Here is a 23,072-nt window from a genome sequence, read left to right as displayed (position 1 = left end):
ATATGTATTATATTATATGCTCTTTTTGTTTAACTCAGAAAGTCATATGGTAATAGTTGTCAACAAGTATTTCTTCACTTTTCTACCAAAACAAGCTTTAGTGTTTTTCAGATAAGGATAAGAATCCAAACTAAAGACACTGTACAAAAAGAAAACCTCTGAAATTGTGTTTTAAAAAATGTATAGGGGGAGGCAAAACAATTAAAAAGTATTCAAAGTAAATAGCTTCTCAAATTTATCTTAGGTGTTTTCAATTTGTTGCTCTAGAGGGAATGATTTGCATTAGGTAAGAATGATTGTTGTGTAATATTCTTTACTTTAAAACATCAAGGGAAAATTCATTTTTTTTTTCTTTTCCTGCAAGATGTGATCTCTAGTTTTAGTTACAAAGATGTCTAATGTTTTTATTACCTGTTGTGTTGCATTTCTTCTGGCTGGTAATTGAAGAAAGATCCCTGCAACAAGTTCATTAACTGCTGATGAATAAAACGGATTTGAGATGTAGAAGTTTGATTGGAGATTCGCATTTACAGTTTTGTAGTGGGATATGTAAATTTTCAGTTCCTTACAGAAGCAGTTCTCTGAGCAGATTTCTAGACTGCAGCACAGGCATGTTAACTGTCAGCATCAGCACTGGCTATCTAAACCCTAAGATAAGATCACTGCAAGGATTCATCAGAAATATTAATTCTGCTGTGGCTGTATAAGACCTTGCAGACACACAGCATAGCGCCTTCAGCTCCCAGGATCTGGCTCATTGCTAATACAGGACATATTGCTGGATTCCCCTGCACTGGAAATCTTAAAGGGGAAAAACCCAGCATTTCTGTCAAAATATCCTGGTACTATGTTTTCTTCCAGTTTGGTTACTTTATGCATAAGCAAAAAGCATCAAGGTTCAATATCAAGCCAAAACTAGTTCAGGTGTCCTTGTCATGCTACCTGAGGCACAAAGACTTTGCTGACTTGTGTTTCTAAAAGACCCCTCTCCATCTACTTTTTCCATAATTTGCAAGGCTTTGCAAAGTGAAAAGTGATCTCAAGCAACCTGGCAGGTACCAAGTTCTCACCAAAGGGTGAGAATTTGAACATGGGCAGATCCTGGGAAACACCTGGCAACAGTGATTTACTGAGGTGGTGTGAACAGGAGGGAAGTTTTTCCCTAGCTTTTCACTTGTATATTGTGATGGTGACCCACAGGCCCATTCTGCTCTGCTTGACAGTGTTCTTGTGGGTAACCTGAGACTTTTATTTTCAAATGGGAGCAGTGGAAAACTTGGGAGGTGAAAGTAACAAAGATGAGATGACATTGAGCAAGTATTTCCAAGAGGATCATTAGTATTTTGAGAAGCAGCTATGGGTCCTCTCTGTCAACCTTAGTGCAGCTGCAATTTTGCAAGGTTGATCATTTGAAGCACTGGTGTTCTGAAATCATGGTTGCTTTTTTAGCAGTCTTTTGAATGGTACTTAGCTTGAAGCTGACCAAAGAAAAAAGTCTAAAATTATGCAAAAACTATGAAACTGTTATTTTGGAAATCCAAACTAGGCCAGACTTTGCCACTTTTTTTTTTCTTGCTGAGCCCATAAATTGTAGTTGTCATTCTTTGTGAATATCCAGGTGTTGTGGTTGAAAAACATTCAGCACCTAGTCACCACACAACTACTCACTCTCTCTGACAGCAGGACAGGGAAAAGAAAAGAGCAGAAGTGACAGTTTAAAGAGTTTAATAGGTAAAGCAAAATCCCACATGAAAAAAAAAAGAATAAATAATTTCATCACTTAACACAGGCAGAAGTTTAGCCATCCCCAGGGAAACAGGGCTCCCTCCTATGTAACAGTGACAAACACCATCCAAAGTCCCCTCCTTCTTCCTCCAGCTTTACATACTGACCATGACCCCTTAACCCCTGCATGAGTTGGGGTCAGCTGTCCCTTTCCAATACTCTGTGCACCTCCAACCACCTCACTGGTGGGATGAGGAACAGAAAAGGCCTTGAGTGTTAGAGCAACACTCAGCAACAGTGTAAATATCCTTGTATTACTCTAGTGGATTGATCCCAGCTGGATTCCAGGCACCCAGCAAAGCCTCCTTCTTGCTCCCTTCCACAGTTGAACAGGGGACAGAAAATATAACAAAAGGTTCATGGGTTGAGATAAGGACAGAGGGAGAGATCACTCATCAAATACCATCACAGGCAAAACAGACTCAACTTGGGGATATTAAATGAATTTATAACTAAGCAGGATAATGAGAAGTAAATTCTTAAAAGCACTTTCCCCACACTCCTTCCTCCTTCCCAGCTCTACCTCCTCCCCAAGCAGTGCAGGGAGATAGGAATGGGGGTTATGGTCAGTTCATCACAGGTTGTTTCTGCTCCTGCTCAGGGAAGGAGTCCTTCCTCTACTCCAGCATGGGGTCCCTCCTACAGGAAATAGCTCTCAATGAACTTCTCCAGCCTGAGTCCATCCCACAGGCATCAGTCCTCCCCAGCCTGCTGCAGTGTGGGTCACTCTTGCACAGGGTGCAGTCCCCCAGGCACAGCCTGCTCCAGCCTGGGTCCCCCACAGGGTCAAAAGTCCCACCAGCAAACCTGCTCCAGTGTGAGCTCCTCTCTCCACAGTCTGCAGGTCCCTGCCAGGACCCTGCTCCAGCACGGGTCTCCCATGGGTCACAGCCTCCTCTCAGCCACACACTGCTCCAGCATGGCCTCCTCCAGGGGCTGTGGGTGGATCTCTGCATCCCTGTGGTTCTCCATGGGCTGTGGGTGGATCTCTGCATCCCTGTGGTTCTCCCGGGGCTGTGGGTGGATCTCTGCATCCCTGTGGTTCTCCAAGGGCTGTGGGTGGATCTCTGCATCCCTGTGTTCTTCATGGGCTGTGGGTGGATCTCTGCATCCCTGTGGTTCTCCAGGAGCTGCAGGGGCACAGCTGCCTCACCATGGGCTGCACCATGGGCTGCACCATGGGCTGCAGGGGAATCTCAACTCTGGAGCACCTCCTGCCCCTCTTTCTGCACTGACCTTGGTGACTGCAGAACTGTTCCTCTCATTCTCACTCTGTTCTTCTGGTGTTATTATAGCTGTGCAATAACTTTTTTTGCCTTCTTATGTTATCACAGAGGTGTTACCATCATTCCTGATTGGCTCTGCTTTGGCCAGCAGTGGGTCCCTTTTGGAGCTGTCTGGCATTGGCTTTGCTGGACATGGAGGAAGCTTCTGGCAGCTCCTCACAGAAGCCACTGCTGTAGCCCCTGCACTACCAAAACATGGCCATGCAAACCCAATACAATTATCAACCCTGTTTTCAGCACAAATCCAAAAGAACCCCACAGCATCTATTGGGAATTAACCCTACCCCACTCAAAACCAGCACTCCAGGATATGCACACCACCTGAAAAACCTACCCAACCAAAGCATTCTACTGACAGTTGTTCTTTCTCTTCTTTGGTCCATAGGCCTGAATATTATCTCAGTGCATGGAATGCTGTGCTGGCAATGCATTATGCCCTGCAGTGTTCCTCATCCCCTTCCCAATCCAGCAGCCTGAGCTTTTGAACAAGAGTCATTACAACGGGGCATGCTGTGCTCTGGGATGCCCTAAGGCTGAAATGTCTGCAATCCAGCTCCCAGCTCAGGAGTATTGTGCACCAGGATATTAACTGTAAAACTGGCAATATTGCTTTGGTGCAGAGGCTTCCTCCAGGCACCCACAAGACAGATGGCTTTATCAGTACACAGCCATTCACCTCTGCATTGCAATTGGGAAGAAGTACAAGCAAATTTCCAGCTATCTTTGCTAAGCAATTTTACAGCTGTCTATCTGAAATTAAAGCACCCTCTCTTGGTTGTGCTTTGCATTTTTATAGTGACTAGCAATCTGCTTTCTACAGTGCTACACTCAGCCCTCCATTGGTTTTCTGATGATCACAAAAATATGTGACACTAAGTTAATGAAGATGAGTGCTTCAGGCTGTAGGGAACCAAGCAAAAGAGAAATCTGTGTAATCTGTATAATTGGACTCTTCTACAGACAGTGTAAAAAGCAAATCATCTCTAGCAGGGAAAGGCTTTTGCATGTAAGTTCATAGGAAGGTATTGATCTGCATCTCATGGAAAGTCTTTGTGGAGCCTATACAAAGGGCAGCTTCCCACCCACAGCCCATCAGTACATTCCTCCTGAACTGAAATGCACGGGTCTTTGAATAGGTATGACCCAAGGACTGAGGCAGTGGGTTTCTCAGTAACTGAGTGTCTGTCTCACTCAAATGAGTGGGAATCTGTGAACACATCTCTTAAGTTGGAGTGATTTTCCATCTGACTCAAAACTGGTCAGAGGTAAGTTTTAAGATGAGGCAATCAGGGCATGGCAGCCCTTGGCAAATGTAGTATCTGTGCTTAGGTTTTCAAATGAAGTTGACTCTAGTTTCCCATACATGAGAGGTAAGAGTGAAACCTGCTTAAAGGGTAGTACCACCTCACCATCAGGAAAAGCAGAGGACTAAGATTTCTTTAAGTTGTGAAGTGGGAGGAGTTTATAGTCAGCTCTGAAAGTAACTTCCTGGTGGGAGTCTGTTCTTAACTCATGCACTGAAAGCAGTCTCTGTGTCCAAACTGGAGAAGTCAATGTCTGATAATCAGTAAAATCTTGTTGACAAGGCTGTGATGTAGGAAAGAGGTAAAAAACTTGAAGGATTTTTTTTTTTTTTTTTTTTTTTTTTTTTTTTTAATCTTTGTATCTTAGCACAGTGAATCCACATTCGCTTTCTGCTTTGGAGAAGGAATATGGAAAGATGGAAGAAGCCCTCTCTCTAACTCTGAGTTAGAAGAGAAAATCCCTTGTATTTTGATCCTTGATTTGTCTGGGTAGACTGTAAACTTTGGTAACAGCAGAGTAACAGAGAGGGAGAGGGCTCCATACAGAGGAAGGAGGGAAGCAGGGAAGAAGAGTAGAAGGACACAAAGCTTGAAGAGGCCTGTTTGCAGATTCTTCATAAAGAAACTTTCCATACTTTTCTTTGTACCATTTTTGCCCTTTCCTGTAACTTTTCTGTTTCATTTTTTGAAAGATTAGAGAACAAAAACTGCCCATGTTATTAAAAATGCTGGTTCACCACACATTTGTTGAAGTACACTCTGGTTTGTTTTCTAGTCCTTTTCAAATAATTTGGTTGCTTTTTTTGGCCCCTTACTGGGCATGGAGCTGACATCTTCATGGTTTGGTTTTTTAATTTATGAACAGATCTTATTAATTTAAGTAATTATGTCCACCATTTCGTGATATCCTATGTAGAATTTTATCTGCCATTTTATCTCAAGTTGTGCATGATCGTAGTGCTTTTCTGCAGCTTTGCACAGTCAGCTTTTGATTTTAATCCCTGTGATAACTGTAATAGAATCAGCAGTCTCTCCTCTCCCATTATTCATCACTTTTCCAGGTCATTTAAGACTTTGCTGAGCAGCACAGATCCTGGCAAAAAGTCCCAAAGGACTGTGTTGGTGATTTCCTTCCAGTGGGAAAACTGCATTCCTACCTTTTTTTTATATATTTTTAATTCCTTGTTCATTTAAATTAGGACCTTCTTAGCTCGTGAGACTTTTTTTTAAGGGCTTTCTTTTTCTCCATGTAATTGTAAAAATGCGTTTTTATACATCTTGTTTGCTTATTAACCAATTCATCAAAAAAAAAAAAAAAAAAGTCAGTAGGCTTGTGAAGTGTCTTCCTTTTATGGATGCTTAATGGAGTGCTTCCCAGTATATTTTCCATGTGTCTGCTCATTCTGTTCCTTGCAGTGGCTTCTACTGATTTGCAGAACAAGGACATCATGTTCACTCATCTGTGGTTCCTCAGATCACCCCTGGGACCCTTTGTAAGAATTATTCTTTCCCCACCTTCCCATCCCCTGACACAGACCATTCCCAGGGAGAGGTTACACGCTGCAGCTGGCAGTGGTGTTATTTCACCCTTCAGCTGGTTTAGAGCTCTTAGGTGAATTCCATCTGGTCCTAGTGAGATGTTAGGGTTATGCCCTGGGAAATCTGATCTCTTAAGAGAGAACTCCAGACTAAGTTCAGTAGATCATACTTAAGTGCAAATACTCTCTGCTCTGACCCTCATTTTGTTTTCCACTCCCAGGTAATTTGAATTCAGTTCTAATAATTTCTGCTTGGCCTCATAGTCAGACATTCACAACATCAGAATAAAGACCACATAATGAAAAAAATATTGTAGAAATGTTGCTCTTTGGATTAATGTATTTGTCATGCTTTATTTCTTATTATTGCATAGATTTTTTTTTTACCCTCTTCTTAAGTTGATGAAAGAATCTTGCAGTGTTCTGCTAGAGGCTTCACAACATGGGACATGTACCTTTACCAGGATTATGCCTAAAAATAGACTACCAGTAGAGTTAAATAGCCACACCTATGCTGGTACAATGCCATGCCAGAACTAATAAATGTCTGTTTAAGGGATTAGAACATTTAAATTGGACAACAGACAGGTAAGAAATGGGAACCATGTGTAATCAGCAATGTGAAGGCAATTGCAAGGAACCAAAACAAGGGAACATACCAGAAAGCATGCAAGAACAAAAATTCAGTTAGCAAGGTTCCCACTAAAGCTATGTGATGTAATTTAAAGCTTTGAAAGATTTTCTGTCATGGTTGGAAAGCTGAAGTAATTTAGATCTTCTTATATTTCAGTTTAAAGTCTTACAAGGGAATTTACAGACCTTTTGTGGTTTTGGTGGACTAATTCACTAGCTTGTTGCATAGGAGACACACAATGTTTTACAAAATATATTCAGGATGAATCAAAGCACTTACAGTGTCTAAATCAAAAACCATTTTTTAATGTTACAGACCTAGATATCCATTGCCACTAAATGCAAGAAACTTTCCTAGGAGACCACTGTGGAAGACTTTACAACCCTGGATGTTTAGACACATTTTCTAATTCAGGAATTGTGAATGGCAGTAAAATTCTACATTTTTATAATAGTTGTACATTCATTTTAACTGTGATCACATGTAGAAAAAGTTCCAGCCTCTCCAAAAAGATTGTTCAGGTTGTTTAGGAGGTTGGAATGGGTGCTTTTGTAGAATTCATTACTCAGAATTTATAAAGCCATGTGGAATATAGTAACCTAGACATTGATTGTCTGAAAATTTTGTTTGAAAGGCACAGAGAGGTACCAATTAAATGACTGGCTGAAGTTGTGTACTTCTGTTGTAATTCAGTGTTTTAGAATTAGAACCAAAATTGTGGTCATGCTTTGAATGTATCTGTGTCTTCTTAGAATTAATCATTTTCTATTCCAGAGTCCTGGAACCCCAGACATCCCCACTGCATCTATTATTTCACACTGTGGCTGTGCTCTGAAACAAATGAAACTTGTCCCTAAGGTACAGAAAAGTGCAGCGTGCATATGGGAGTTCTTTGCAAGCCATCCAGTCATTCATAGGCATTGTAGATCTCACAGCCTCCTAGCTTTATTTGCCATACCCAAATACCTGGAATTACATGTCAGAAGGCTGCTTCCTAAGCTGTCTCACTTGTGTGACCCTCGGGGTCTTGGCGTGTGTGTAACAGGGTTGCAATGTGGGAGATCCGCAGGAGAAAGAACCCTGTGCAATAGTTGGTTACATATCATCTGCTCATGGGCAGAGTTTTAAGAGAAAATTTCCCAGCAGCAATACAGCACTTTTGGGAATGATCTGTCCAGGTTTTTACAAACATATTCAAATTCCAGAAACCTGGGCTGTGTGTGTGTGGTGGGCAGGTTACAATGGTTACACAGGTCCGTATCTATACACTGCCTGTCGAGGGGCAGGACATATCTGGGGTGCTGTGATGAAATGTGTCATGACTTGGAACCCCCTGAAGATGGAATAAGGAATGCCCATGTGGACATGGAGTATGACAGTCCAGCTTTTAGTTTTGTCAGCCACAGAAGCAGCAGAGGACATGACATGAAGTGTTCTCATCACAGAGTGTAATAAAATTTCTCATACCAGTTCTCACAGTGAAAAACACCCACTATGGATGGCCAGCCAGGAGCACTTGTTCATTCTGGCATGGGAGCCAGTATCTAGTGGGTGTCTTGATGCAGATACCCATTTTAGTGGACTTTGGGGAATAGAGCAGAATCAGAGAACATGCCTTGCTCCTTAACAAGCTTGCCCCTCTTTGCTCCGAAACAGATGGGAAATTGCAGGCTGTTCACAGGAAAGAGCCTAATGCTTTGTTTCTGAGCAAAATAGCAGCCATTGTATGTCACTCCTTTAGAGCAAGAAATAATCTACTGTCATGGATTAAAAACAGCAAACAAGTGCATGTACTCTTAAGTAATGATGTGTCTTGCGACTCGTGTATCCAGATATATCCACAGGGCTGCCATAGGCTTCCCACGTAGATCAACAGTGCCTTGGTAGCTGAAAAATGGCTTTATGGGAAAGGATGGGCCCCACCTTCCTCACAAGGTCCTGCTGTCAGGACTGCACTGCATGTCCTTCAGTGCACTTCCTTGCTCATGGAGTGCATGCACTGAATACTGGGACATGGCAGGACAGGGCATTGCACTTGTGAGAAACTGGGAACTCTGCTACTCGCTGCTTGCAGGGTTAACTGGGACTCTGGACCTCTGCTGGAAGTCTGTCCACTGCCTGCCAGATATGAGCCTTCCCAGAAAAATGTCTGTAGATGAGTCTGTCCAGCAGTATGCACCCAGACGATTCTCAGGTCAGTGAGCACAGCTCTCAGGCCAAGTGTTCCAGCTTCCATAGCATGTTGTGCTGGTTGACCTCTGAACCCACCACAGAAGCATCAAGATATAAAGTTGTTCCTCCCAAACGACATTTGTAATTCTGCTATGTGTTTTGAACTGGACCAGCTGTCCAGGAGTGTGTAGTAAGTGAGACAAGAGGAGGATGCCTGTGGTGCAGTGTCTTGCACAGCAGAGGCAGGCAAGCTTCTCCCTGCCCATACCTGCTAGAACAGTTTTCTGTTGCAGTCCAGCCTGAAGATTCTGCAAAATTATTCAATGCATTGAGATAGACCCTAACATAAGAGTTGCCAGTGGTTGGTGTGAGTGTAGCAGCACCTCTTCAAAAGGTGCTAGCTTCTATTAAGGTCTTCAGACCTTCAAGAAATGCCCATTGTTTCTATTTATGGGTTTGGGTTGGGTTGTTTTGTGTTTGGTTTGGGTTTTTTTTCATTTTGTTTTTCAGTTGTGAAAAGGATAAATTCATCTATACTAGTAAACATCTGAGCTAGAGAAAAGATGACAGCAAATTTGCTCATCCAGCTGATGGCTCATGGATCGGTAGCTGTCAGTTCTGAAGGGCAGTGACTGTTCTGGGACATTGGAGATCATCCCCCCAAAGATGCTGTAGTTGCATGTCAGGTCAGATAGTAACTGTTTATGCAAAGCCTTCTATTCAGCCTTCTCATACGTTGGCTTTTCTATGGCCACTTAATGTTAGTGGTGTTGCTTTCCCTCTATGCAGACCTCTGCTTGAGTGAGGGGAGTTGAAGCTTGGCTGTTGACCACATCCAGTACTTGGGGAGTGAGGCAAAAATCAGTGCTCAAGGACATCCTCACTGCTTGTCAGTATCTGAGAGGAAGGGTTTCATCATCCTCTTTTTGTGAGGTTAAGCATAGCTTCTTCTTGTAATTTATGCCTTTAATCTCCTTTGGTCATGTTAAAAGCCATTCTTCCTAACAGTTTCATTTTGAGTTGTCCTGCTGTAGTCAGTGGGGTGCAGTTCACACCAACTCACTGTACTATTGTCACTTCCTGCCCTGATCTTAACATAAACATTTGAAAAAGGTAAATTAGAATGGGAATTTAGAGCAACTAGTTCCAAGGCAGGCATCTGTGTGAGCCTTATCTGGAGTTAGGTGAGAGATCCAGCCCTGCTTGACAGAACTGTGTTCCAGGTAAGCTCTGGAGCTGTACTTTTGTGCTTTTCCAGTGACAATAATGCTTACCTACCTTTGCTTAGGAAATACTTTCAGATTTTTCCCCCCTGTAGTTTCTCATACATAAAAATTGCAGCATTTTCTGATAAAATTTGCTTCCATTAAAGAATTTCTCCTTTCCACATAGCTACAATGAATTCGAGTTTTTGGTATTTTGCTATTATTGCATTTTTGTCAGTTTCTATTCTTTTGTTCCTCAATGGCATCAAAGCACTGTGGGCAGGCAGGCTGCAAACACAAGAGTAACTGCTTGGCAGCGGAGCTGTGGGAAGTGCAGGAGTCAATGCTCAGCAGGAAATAAATGAATAGTTTAAGCTACTTCAATGGTAACTCCATAAACCTCAGCAACACAAATCTCTTGCTGCTGTGTATCTGTAACCTTAGATGACATTGAGTACTGAACTCTGCAGTCTATAGCTCATCTACACAGCATTGCAGTCTTCTTTTATTGATGGTGTTTCCTACTTCTGTCATCAACATATTCCAATACATCTCCTTAATTTTGTGCTTTGTGAAGATACTGCTGTGTAACGCAACAATACAACTAACATTGTTCCTCTTCCTTGCCTCCTTTATCATCTTAAAATTCATTTACCTTCTTCATATCCCTCCTTTGCACTGTGTTTTGCTGCAATGCCTACAAAAATTTGGAAACAGTCTGACTGTAAGTGAGCTGAGAACATTGCTTCACATGCCAAGCTATACATTCTCTTTGTTTCCCTGTGCTCCTTCAACTAGTGACAATCTTCTGCCTCCCCACAGATTCTAGGCTCTTTGGGGCAGGACTGTCTCTGTGCCCAGTCCTGTTACCCCAACAGAGCTGGCAGTTTAGTTACATTTGTTTAAGGCAAAATTACTTTTAGTTTAGCTCTAATTTTTGAGTAATGAACATAATGATTTGAAAGGACATGCTTCAGATCTAATAACTGTTCAAGTCAAAAAGCCTAGCATTAGTCATACAGATGTCTGTTGAGAAAGATTTGGTGGTGTGTTTTCTTTATATGGTTTATTTTATTGATTTGCCTGCAGTGACAGCACTTTATGTTTACTCCTATACTGCACAAAGGGGTGCTAGTGGAAGCTGGAGATAGGTTCAGAATTCTGACGTGTATTCCTGCAGCCTGGACTCTTTAAGGATGATGAATTTTGGAAACTACTTCTTTAGTTAAATATCTGGATTGTTTTCAAAATTATGACTTCCAAATGTCATATTGTTCACCAGGCATAGAATGCAAATGGAATACACTTTATGGAAAATCCTCTTTTAAAATTCTGTCCCTGTGTCAGTACAGAGACCCTTGAGTAAATCAAGCCTAATGGCCCTCAAAGCCAGCAGAGAGTCTTGCTTTAAACCAGTTTATTGTTCAGAATTGTGACTGCACGTAGGCAGTGCCCTGCAGTGTTCTGCCTGCAATCTTTACCCATCAGGAGCCATAACAGTGAGACATCAGCCCCAAGCCCCTGAGCAAATGGTGGGTAACAAGAAACTGATGCCTGCACATGTGCACCTGCCTGAGGTGCCCTGGGGCTGCCCAGAGCCTCCTCCAGTCTGCAGTGTGCATCCCCATCCCCTGGCAGGGAGGGCTGCTCACCCCAGCCCCGGGACAGCACTGTCCCCTGCTTGGAGTCACATGCTTGCTGTCACACTGCCCCAGCAAAGCCAGTAGTGTGACTGTGGCAGTTCCCTTGGGAACTGAGTGTGGCAGCAGCATCACCTGCCTTGTCCCTGCTTTTCCCACTGCTTTAGGGCCCAGGCCATACCTGTGTGCAGGGTGTGGCAGCCCCAGGCAGCACACACAGCTCAGCAGTATCAGCATCACCTGCAGGAGCCACCAGCAGCAGTCTGAGCAGTGAGGCTTGTGTCCTTTCTGCAGGGGACTTTCTGTGGTGAGTGGGGATCTGGAGGGGAGGCCTGAGGGGGTTCTCACCTGGGCACCTCCACCACCTCTTCCTGTGGTTTAACTCATGCACCTGAGCTTGCCTCACTCTTCACTCCCCCTGCTGCTAAAGGCTAAAGTTTTTTTCAGAAATGGATGGGGGAAAAAAAAAAAAAAACAAAAAAAAAAACAAAAAAAAAAAAAAAAAAAAAAGGAAAAAAAGCAGAGGTAGATGCAGGCAATGGACTCCTGTGTGTGTGGCAATCAGGGTCTGCTAGCATCCAGAGTCTCAAGTGCCATAGGCCATTGCTACTCCAGATTCCACAAGGTTCTGCAATGACAAAAGCTGATGAGCAGAAGAAAGGAGCATAGAACCCTCTCCTGAAGAGGAATTTCTGGTGCTAGAGCTGGTATAGAGGGAAATGCTGATGTAGCTGCCCTTTTGTCAGGATAAAAATAAATATGCTAGGAGGTATGTGGTAAAATGAGCTGGTAAATAAGAATCAATGTATGGAACACAGGAAACAAGGAAAATTGGGAAGATGAGCCTGATTTTAAGATAAAATGGTTTTAAGGATCTGGAAGAGGATTCTTATGATGCAGGAATCATATACCATTAAAGCTGGGAAAGACCTCTAAGATCATAAAGTCCAGCTGTCAAGAGAATCAGCTGCCTGTGAAAGAGAACCTAACAAAGTCTGAGGCACATAGCGAAAGTGACAAGTCTATGAATGATTATTGTCTAAATATTTGAGGCATTTGTCTGAGGGTGGTCAACAGCACAGGCTCCAAAATCTGCCAGAAAAGCAGGGGCCAGAGCCCCATGTGCAGTACCCTGCTGCTTTCACTGAGCTGACATGGGTGATGCTGTCATGAGAGTCCCTGCTCCACACTCTGGAGAGGCAGGAACATGGTCATGGACAGCATGGAAAGCTTTTTGGGGAGTGCCAGTCAAGAAGGCCATTTAAGAGTGTGAAAAGAATTTATTTCTGTTGGTTGATTCCAGCTGCATTTGGGGAAGGAGCCTTTGCTGGTCCCAAAGGCACTGGATTACAGCAAGGGAACTGGTAATTTCATTATTGATTTTTCCTCCTAATGTAAATAGAGCACAAGGTGGTGAATATTGACAGCTGAGTTCAAAGTATCCCTTGTCTTTAATATTGGGGATGATGTCAGCATATCACTTGCATTCTCAGCTGCTTGAAGCCTATTAAAAAACAGTGCCTCCATCAGGCAGGGAAGGCATCAGTAGAGGAATGAAGTGAGCAGTTTGAACAGCATGTAGGATCCCTGTGGCTGTGCCAAGAGAGGTTTTTATGGCTTGTTGTCCAGTCCCTGGTTCATCTCTGCATCCTGGCAATCAGGACCCAATTCTCAGAGGCTTGGACTTCTAAAGGAATGGAGGCAATCTCTTGTTTGATCAAAGTTCTCCTGAAACAGCCTAGGATGGTTATTCTCTCAGAGTCCTTGGGCATGTAATTCAGATTTTGGTAACATTCGCAATTAGAAAATATTCTACAGTTCAGCTGTGTTGCACATGGCCAAGAGATCATTTTTAAAGACAGCTATGTCAGCCAAAGCATATTCTTTCCTTTCTCTTTTATTTTCCACACAAAGAAACGTGTTTGCAAAGCTCTCCCTTTCTGAATACCATGTCACTGGAATCTCACTGCCCTTCTCTGGATAGAAAGAGTTACACACAAAATAGCAGAAATTTTACAGCTCCTGAAATTCTGATACTTCAGTAAGGAGGTTTTCCTTTAAAAGGCTGCAAATTTAAAGGAAAATCTCAATATTCTGTGTATTTCCTGAGAAGGGCAGACTGTCTCATTATCCTTGTCCTGCTCTGGGCAGCAAGCACAGGCCCTCTCCTGACTGTTTGGGAAAGCTGGCATGGGGGATACAGTGAGAAACAACAAAAAGGCCTTTGACTTTTCATACTATAACTTTTCATCCCAAATGCATTTGGGCAGGTACTGATAGGCCTCCTGGTAACTTCAGTCAGTTCCCAATTTTTTGTTGATTACCTCCTGTGAATACAGTATTTCCTATAGATAAGGGATACAGTGCAAAACATTTAGCATGGGGTCACTGTGAAAATTGCATATCATAAAAAAAAAGAACAAACAGATTGACAGGTTCCCAGTCTCTTGCTTTTACTGCCCAGAGAAGTAGTGGAAATATTCAAGGCCAAGTAGGATGGGGCTTAGAGCAGTCTGGTCTAGTGGAAGGTGTCCCTGCCTGTGGCAGAGGAGTTGGAACTAAGTGACCTTCAAAGGTCCTTTCCAACCCAAACTATCTATGATGATTCAATGATGATGATTTAGATTGATGCTATAGGATGAGTTCAACTCAAGTTGTCTTTTTTTCATGAGACTTTGCTCAGTTGGTGCCATGGTGTGCTACAAACATGGTGCAGGGAAAGGAAAATGAGAACTGCCCTCTGTGTGCTATGTAAGCAAGAGCCTTGCAATAAAAGAGAAGCATTCCTTCATGTAGCATTAATTAGGCATCTGCTGAAAATAAGATGAGGAAGCGGTATACCTGTGGAACACCTGGAATGGATTATTTCTCCAAGCAGAATCATATTGTGCTCTTTTACAGCAGGAATATTTCTCATGGATCTTTAAGCTGCCGTAGCAGAGATTATTGGGGTGCAAGTCAACACTGATCTCTTGGAACACTTGTCATGAAAACTGGTGTGGGCTTAATGTGCACATTGTTGCTCTACTGACTTACAACACCTGAAGACTCTTACCCTGCAAGTCTAGAAGTAGGACTGCAACTGGAGTCAAATTCTGCCTTGCTACTTATATGCAAGGTTGCATATATTGAAAATAGGAAAAAAGAGCTTTCTTAGCATGGTCTATCAATGGACCATACTAAAAGTTGGAGACATTAATTTTGCAGATTATATTTTACCACCATTTTTCACATAGTGTGCTATATGACTGCAGGAATAGAGCTGAATTCAAGCTCACTACAGTGAAAAGAGATCACAGTTAACAAAAAGTAGTAGTATCAGTAAGTATCAGATTGGGTATTTTAGTTATAAAGAACTAGCAGTAGAAAAATGCACAAGACCATGCATAATGCTGAGTAAAAGGGAATGCTATCAGAAAAGAAAGCACTTATTTTTAAATGTGCCTCCAAATAGCTAGCTAATACAGTATTACATTAGCACATCCTTTCAACTTGGGTCAGGGCTGCATTAAGCTTCCTACCCAGTCAGGTCATCCTGTGGGTATAAATACATGCTCTAAGTTATATAAACACCATCCAATCCTATTTGCATTGTCACTCTGCAACACAAAATGCTATAATGACCTCCTTTTCCTATGTCCAGTGCTATCTATAAAGCAGGCTTAGGTCCTTTTCTTATTAAGGAGGTCAGCTCTCTTAATGAGCTTTAGGCATTCCCAGAGAGTTTTCCAATATTGCAAGACATACCTGGCCCCAGGCAGGAGGTTGCAGCCCTGCCAACACCTAAGCAGTGCAGACAGATCCCATGTGACAGGTTATGCAATGGAGCAGGGCTTTATATACCCAGGCCCTAGAGCATGGAAAGGGCTCGAGGGAAAAGAGCATCAGGTGAGCAAGAATTGTTTGCATACTGTGCTTCTTGAGGTGCTTTTGGCACTGTAGCAAACTGCATCAGGCTTAACCTTATGCTTCATGAAGAGGTCAACTGGTAAAATATTCTGGAGTTTAATAATGTTTTGTGTGTTCTAGAATTGTAGGGGCTGAAATTCTACAAAGGCTCAGAAATCATGGTTATTCCTCTCCGGAGAATGACACCTGGGTACATAAGGTTGCTGCAGGTATGAAATTTTTTTCCTGCTTTTAATTAATCTTAAAAATAATTAAGATTATTTTTAATCAACCTGATCAAGAGATCAGGTTGATTTTATTTCAAATTATTGCATGACCAACCCAAGGGAACATTGGTTTCTTGTGGGTTAACTCACATAACTCAAAATAATTAATACTCTGCTGAAAGGCAAATGAATTATGACATTTCTTGATAATTGGTATCATGGAATAGCAAATGCAGGATATGTGAAAGGAGTTAGTTCTTCTGCAGTGCTTAAACAGAAGCTGCTTCTCCATAATTTTCTCCTGCAATGGCTTTGTGTGTTTGGGGCAGTGGGAAAGTGCTAATGGAAAGAAGGATGCAACTCAGCTGACCCACCAGTGAAACACTTCAGCCAGCTTCGTGGCCATGATAAGGAAACCTCAATCAGTATTGACCTCTGGAACATTGGGAAGTCAGCCTTTGAATCATTATATGAAGAACACAAATAAAAGCATGTGTAGAAAACATTTTAAATCAGCTGAATAACTGAGACTAAAGCAGCTATAAATATATATATACATATATATACACCAAAGAATACAGAAGAATTCCTTACTGTATTCCATATTTTGACATTTACAGAGTATCTATCCTTTCTCTGGAAAATACCACAGCTCTTAGCACTGCATCCTGAATCATAGACTGTAGCAGCTGAGAGGGGATAGTTGAGTGGCTGAGAGGCTGAGCTAAAGGTGCTGTTTCAGTCCTAACCATGAATTTCTTTTACACTTCCCTGCATAACTTTTGATATCACCTTACATAGTAATTTCTTTTGTCTTTATTTATTTTGCAGCTGAAGTAGTCACAATCAGACACATTTATCAAGGTCAGAGCACTAAGCTCTAATTCTTTAAGCTCAATAAAAAACCTAGAATCTGGAAGTGAAAAAGAGGCCCCTTGGAATCTATTGCTTCTGTCAGTGATGCCATGCTTTTCATGCATTGGATTGCAAGGGAAAGCATTTAAAAAGACAAAAAAACCCCAACAACAACAAAAAAACAAACCACCATCATTATTTGTGGCCTAGTAATTATTTCACTTAAAGAAACAATGCAGCACCAAGACACATCTTGTATTTTAACTCAAAGTGCCAATATGTATAGAAGTTTTGTTAGCGATCCCTTCTAGGCTTGCTTTCCTGAATTAATATCTAACGTTCAGGGTAACATCCTGTGCTAGTAGCTAATCTGTTGGAAGGAAGAGATCTTTGTTCTTTACAGAATAAGGAAGTTCTTTCTCCTTTATGCCTAAGCCTCCCCCACCTGATTCAGCTCTGCCTCTCAGGGAGCCAGAGGGAACCCCATTAAAGTGACCAAAATCAATGAGCAGCAACTGAAAGGAAAACCATTTCAGAAATGTGTCCTGTCTTTTACAAACTGATAAAAAGGGAGGGTTTCCAAAACATTGTGTGAAATGCTCTTCAGTGGAAAGCAGTCACACCCTGTTAAATGGCTGGGGGGGAAAAAGTGCTTTGTAGGTTCCAAAGACCTTCCTTAGTGCTGCTCTGAGCCGAACGAGGTTGTGACCTGCCCCGTTTGTCGCCCAGACCCAGGCTGCAGCCAAGATGGTTATCAACCCGTCGGACACGGCGCTGCAGCGGGCGGCGCTGCTCCTGGGGCTGTTCGGCATCAGCATCTCCGGATACAGCACACACCAGCTCACGCAGACCAAGAGATTCCCCCTGACCGCCTCGGCTGTCTGAGGATGGCACCCAGGACGTCCAGCCTTGTGTCAGTACCGACGGAGAGAGGCTTTTCTGCCACTCACCGGTGGGCAGGGGATGAGCTGCAGCCGTGATTTCTGCATGCAGAGTTACATAGGTGGAAGAACTGCAGACTTCTTCAAGAAAGAATAAAGATAACTGCCACCAGAGGCATCGGATTTTCAAATAAGACAAACTTTCTGTAAATACTATGGACTTCTTTTGTTATTCAGAGTATACCTAGAGATCTAAAGGTATAAAATGCAGTTACATTCAGAGTAAACAGACCAGTGTTGGGTGCTGGGCTCTGGCAGTGTCACTGCGTTGCAGCTTTTGCAAATGACTCCAGTGCAAAGACTGTTTTTGCAAAGAAGTTAGAAGTAATATATTCCTCATGGCAAGAGTTAGAACAAATGAAATTAATTTCCCATAGACTCTTTGCACTGTACATTTGGGTATTACAGAATTGCACTCTAGCTTTTTCTATGGAATCTTAAACATTTCTTGATGCCTTTTGAGTAGCAATGTTTGTGTGTTGTAACTCGAGCTGGTGGCCACAGGCTACACCAGCCATATGGTGCTGGGAAGGGCCCATGGCTCCAGAGCAGAAAACTTCATAGCTGTGCACAAACCCTCTGCTCTAGAAAGTGTCAGTAAAAACATTGGGTTGGGTTCCATTGCAGAGTTCAATATCTGGCTATGTTCTTCTGCAAAGTCAGCTCATCTCATAATATACATTCTGATTAAAATAGAAATAGAGCTTGACCTTTTCTCCCTATTTCTCCCTTATTTGCTTCTCATGTGGTACAATGGCTTATTCAGGAAAGTTCTCTTACTATTGGTTTGCACTTTTCCAACTGTTTCTTATGTTTTATGTAAACATGGCTTTGTAGGCTCTTCTGTGCATACATTAGCATTTAAAATCCTTTGTTCTTGGTTACTAAATACAAATATTATTTTGGGGTCTTTTTCAGTGTCTAAAATGATTTTATCTGTCAACAGTGTTTAAATTCAACCACTAAGGGGCATCCTACACAGCTGAATATTTTGAACTCTTAAGATTACTCATTCCAACATGACAAACCACAAATTGAATCAGGCTGAAATTTTTACTTTTTCATTTTTTAATTGTTCTTGTCCCTGTTTGCCTTTTGCTCACCCTCTCTAAGAAATGCTTCTCCTCCCCCCACAAGTTTTGTTAGAAGACGATGAGAAAATTAGTGTTTACAAGGTCATTTTTTTTTTTCAATGTACCAGGTCACAAATTACCTCCATCTTATATAGAATTCTGTTTATATTTAAAAAAAAAAATCATATAATGAAATATTTCATCTTCTGACTTCACCTACAAGACATGAAACAAAATACTTGAACTCCTTGGCAAAATTAAGAATGAGACCTCTGGAAAGCATTCAGTCACAGAGACTGACACAATATAGAGTGACCCCCACCATCATCCTCAGTATACCATAATTATGGCTTTTTAATCTGTTATAGGATTTTTGGCTGTTGTGTTTTTGTTAATTGATTTCCTGCTCCCATTCAACATGAATGTAAGACCATTAGCTGTTTTCAGGGCCATTACTATGCTAATGCAAACTCTTTTGTTAGATGAAGACTATGTGCAATAACATCATTTTAACAAGATATACTAGAAAAAAAAATAAATGATGACTTGGCCACTGAGATGTTCCCATTGGAAATGATGCCCATGCAGAATGTGTACTTTTCCATGAGAATTGTTTTGAGTAGTTTTGAAAGCTTTATTTAGTGCCAGTGAAAATGACAGGAGGACAACACAGGCAATAGGCACACTAAGTGTGGAGAGATTTTATAAAAGTAGAGGCCATAGGAGCCTCAGAAACATACAGTGAAGCACCAGGGAGCTGTAATTGAAATTATTTAGGAAACAGACGTGTTTTAACTTGCTTCTGAAGAATTGGGCCTGGGCAGAAAATCACTTTTATGTGAAAAGTTGGGACTGCGTCCAGCAGATGTAGGCATTGGTATCTAACCTATCTGTTCCTGTAGAAATCTACACCCAAATATCCATTTTCTGAAGTGCATCTGCCACCTCGTGCCAGGCACAGCAGACAGCCCTGTGCCCTTCTCTTTCACTGCTGGGGCTCCCTGGATGACCTTTCAGGTTTCCCCTCAGCCAGGTGGGACTGGGCTGTGCTGAGCACCAAGGCACCCAAACCTCATGGAAGTGGCAACAGCATTCCTGTCTTCTCATCTTTCCTGTGTCTGGAAGCCCAGCCATGGACTGGAACTTGCCCTGAATATGGCTGGAAGCTGAAATCCCATGTCCCTTTTTGTCCTGCTGCTTGTTAGAGCAAGAACTCTTTGGCAGAGGAAGGAAAGGCACCTGCCCAGGTGCTCCATGGAGGAGACACTGTGCCTCCCTCCTGCTGCTCTCCTGAAGTCCCAGGGGACCCTGGCTCCCAGAGGAGGCTGGCAGGATGAGCCTGTCCCTGCTCTACACCCACCACAAACAGGACATTAAGACAAGCTAAGACCTTTTCCTCCTAAGTGCCTGTTAGCTAAGTTTGCCCACTCCCTGCACACAGTGTGCCATGGATTTGGACCTTTCTTATGTTTGCCATGTTTATAGATATCTAACAGAAGCCTGCAGGCTCAGTGTGTGGCTGGGCTCCCAAAACCTGAGTAGGATACTGCTCCATGCTGCAATTCTCAAACCTGCCTGTGAATTTTTTCTTCAAAGCTCTGAGCATACCAAACTTCAAGCATATGTTTATGTCCTATAGAAGTCAAAGGGGGTTTAAGGAACATCCTTACATCCTTTGCCAGACTGAGGTATTTAATCTTTTCCTTGATCTCCACCAAAGAAGCATTTACATTTTAAATATATTTGTACTTTTGTTTATATGGTTTTACTTCAAAAATGTTGGCAATTCATCAACAATTGAATGCTGATGAAAGTCAGGAGCCTGGTGAGCTTGGGGAGGTTAATGCTGCATTACCTAGTTTTAAGAAACACCAAGCAGTGGATTGCATTTGGCATATAAATTGTTATGTTTGAGGACTTACCCTCCAGGAATCACTTTGTACCTTCCCTAGCTTCTAAAAATATTTAAATGGAAATACTATTTGAGCTAGAAATATTAGACCTTCTTTACAAATACACTTTAAAAACCATTTCATAAAATTTATTGGATTGATTTTACTTCTAATATCAGGCAAATATAGGTTAATATCTCCTGATACTGAACAGTTGTAACTCAACTAATCCACTTCTAACAGCAGTAACTTTTCTAGTCCAAATTATGTCTTGATATATCAACTTAATTATTTTATTCTTTGAGGAGGAATCACAGGAGATTTTGTAGCTGTTTGATTTGTATGCCTGAGTTCACCTTCTAAAGGTAAGAGAAATGAAAGTATTAAATAATCAGAAACTCAAACATGGTTGTTACTCTATTCAAATAGCTGTAGCATAGATTGGAGACTTGTTTGTGATAAGTGGCACTGCTAGTGAATATCACAGAGCATTCAAGCTCTTTCACATGTATGTACTCAGTTACCTAAAGCAGGATTTCTGTCTCCTTCCATCAGGTCAGGCAACTAAGGGCAGTCACAAGGAAGAACTCATCTACTACTAAGGGAAGTATAAAATAAAGGGAGTGTCTGACATATTTTGGTGCACCTTCTGGAAATTATGCTTCTGATCAGAACTGTTTCTCTAGACCATTATTCATGTCTGAAGTCAGGATTGCAGGTGCTGTAGCTCCAATATAGCACAGATCCAACAGAAGAAGTTGAGTTTGCCTTACCCACCAGTGGATGCTCCATTTCTTATGAGGCAGTGGTAATGTCATCATGGGGCTGAGCCCCTAATTCAGTGTCTGACTGAGAACAGAATGCAAACAAACTGAGAAACCTTTCATTTTAGGCCATGCATTTTTGCTAGTGCCAGATTCCAGGGAGTCTGGTCTCAGCTGAGGTTTCAGATGCTGCTGTGGTGGTAATTGACAAATTAATAAATTAATAAATAAAACTAGGGCATTGATGCTGTGTGGGAGCTTCCTTGCTGAAACATTCTGTGTTTGCATTGCATTTCCAATGGCAGGGTGTGCAGTGGGTTTGTCAGTGGAAAAGCTGTGTGTTAGTGTCCATTCCCTTCCCTGCTTCACTCGAATGTGGCCACTGACACTTAACTGAGAAATGGTTTTACTGTGCAGTGCAGTGGTGCTTCCCTATGGATATATCACTGATAAAACAAACAGAGATATTAATGCTTGTCACATCTTTTCTTACCTTGGATAAAATGCATTTTCCCCCCTTAGTTATGAGTAGTCAATGACAACACAAAACACCCTCCAGCAGTCTTGCCTTTCATATGACTTTGTTGTTATTCTTCTAGAACTATCACAGTTTAATAAGGAGGCTGAAAGGTAGTTTAATCAAACAGTAGATTAATAAGGTTCCTAAGGCTACATTCACTTCAGCTTTCAACTTTGTGTGTAATCATGAGCTATGGAGTGTCACTGGCTTTTAATCAGTGCCCTGTCTCTGCAGTGGGTGTGTTTGTAAGTATTAAAAAACAGCCCCAAAGGGCCCAGAAAGAGTGATTTCTTACCCTCCTTAGCATCATTCTTGCAAGTGACCTTTCTAAAAACCACTAATACACACCTTTTAGAAAGGTTTTAGGAACTTCATGTAGTCCACGGCACGCCTCAGATGAGGTCCATCCTACAAGAGGGACACGAGTCAGAGTAGTCAAAGGAGGTGTCTGATGCCAAGCAGAGTAAGGAATTAGTCAGGAATTAGTGGGTGCTTCCATGTGTTTCCAATAAGAAACAGGTGAGATCCAGCTCAGCTGACATGAGCAATGGAAGGTTTGGCCAAATCTGCCCACACCCTTAGCTCTCAATACAGAGAGCAGAGATGGGTCCTAGGGAGGCCACTGCCACCTTGGCACCTGGCAGCAGCCTGGAGGTGCTTTGTGATGAGCTGAAGGGATGGGGATGGTTTTTTTCTTACATTGCAAAGTACCTAGTGTTTTAAGCATTGTCTAATTTTTCTGTAATTTTCCTGACTAGGTGAAGGGGCTGGATCTCATTGATGTTATTTAAACCAGAGTAAGGAAGAAATGCCAAGGCAGAGTTACTCTGCTGCTGAGAAAGATTCTAAATCTTTTTTTTTTTTTTTTTTTTTTTTTTCTTTTCTTTTTTAAGCAAATGACAAATTGTTTTGTCCTTCACTCTCTGTTCTTCAATAATGGATAACAGGAACTTGGAACTTCTGGCCCAAAAGGAATGGGGTCACATGAATCCAAAATTGCTGAAAGCTTGAACAGAATCAACACTGGCTAGGAATAGCTCAAACACTGTGTGCCTTCCCTGTCATAGCTGAGCCATAGCTCTTTTTAAAAGTGAGCTCTGCCCCAGGGGAGAAGGAAGAACATGAGGCTGCACTCTGCTCCAGGTGTTATTGAGCTGCACTGTGATAGATTCCCGAGGAGAGGAGCCCAAAACTTTGCATCACTATGGCCCTCCAATGGCAGAAGAGCCCCTTGGCTGCTGCTTTGGGCCAGGACAACCAGAGGATGGCTGAGCCTTCAGCCAGGGTCCACAGCTCTGTCCCACCTGCTGTCTGCTGCTCCCAGAGCTGCTCCGTGGCCCCTCTGAAG

General features: G+C 42.2%; 1 protein-coding gene across 1 annotated transcript in view; it reads left to right on the top strand.

Moving 5' to 3' along the window:
* Nucleotides 1-21,445, top strand: part of ERICH1 (glutamate rich 1) — a 90,328-nt gene extending 68,883 nt beyond the window's left edge. The window contains exons 6-7 of the mRNA XM_056486741.1: nt 15,602-15,682; nt 17,264-21,445. Of these exons, the coding sequence (XP_056342716.1) occupies nt 15,602-15,682; nt 17,264-17,514 (332 nt within the window). The 3' untranslated portion in view covers nt 17,515-21,445. The remainder of the gene's footprint in view (nt 1-15,601; nt 15,683-17,263) is intronic.
* The last annotated feature ends 1,627 nt before the right edge of the window (nt 21,446-23,072 follow it).

Source organism: Oenanthe melanoleuca, chromosome 3 (genome assembly GCF_029582105.1).
Source record: "Oenanthe melanoleuca isolate GR-GAL-2019-014 chromosome 3, OMel1.0, whole genome shotgun sequence".
Classification (NCBI taxonomy): domain Eukaryota; kingdom Metazoa; phylum Chordata; class Aves; order Passeriformes; family Muscicapidae; genus Oenanthe; species Oenanthe melanoleuca.
This window is presented reverse-complemented; position numbering and strand designations above follow the sequence as displayed.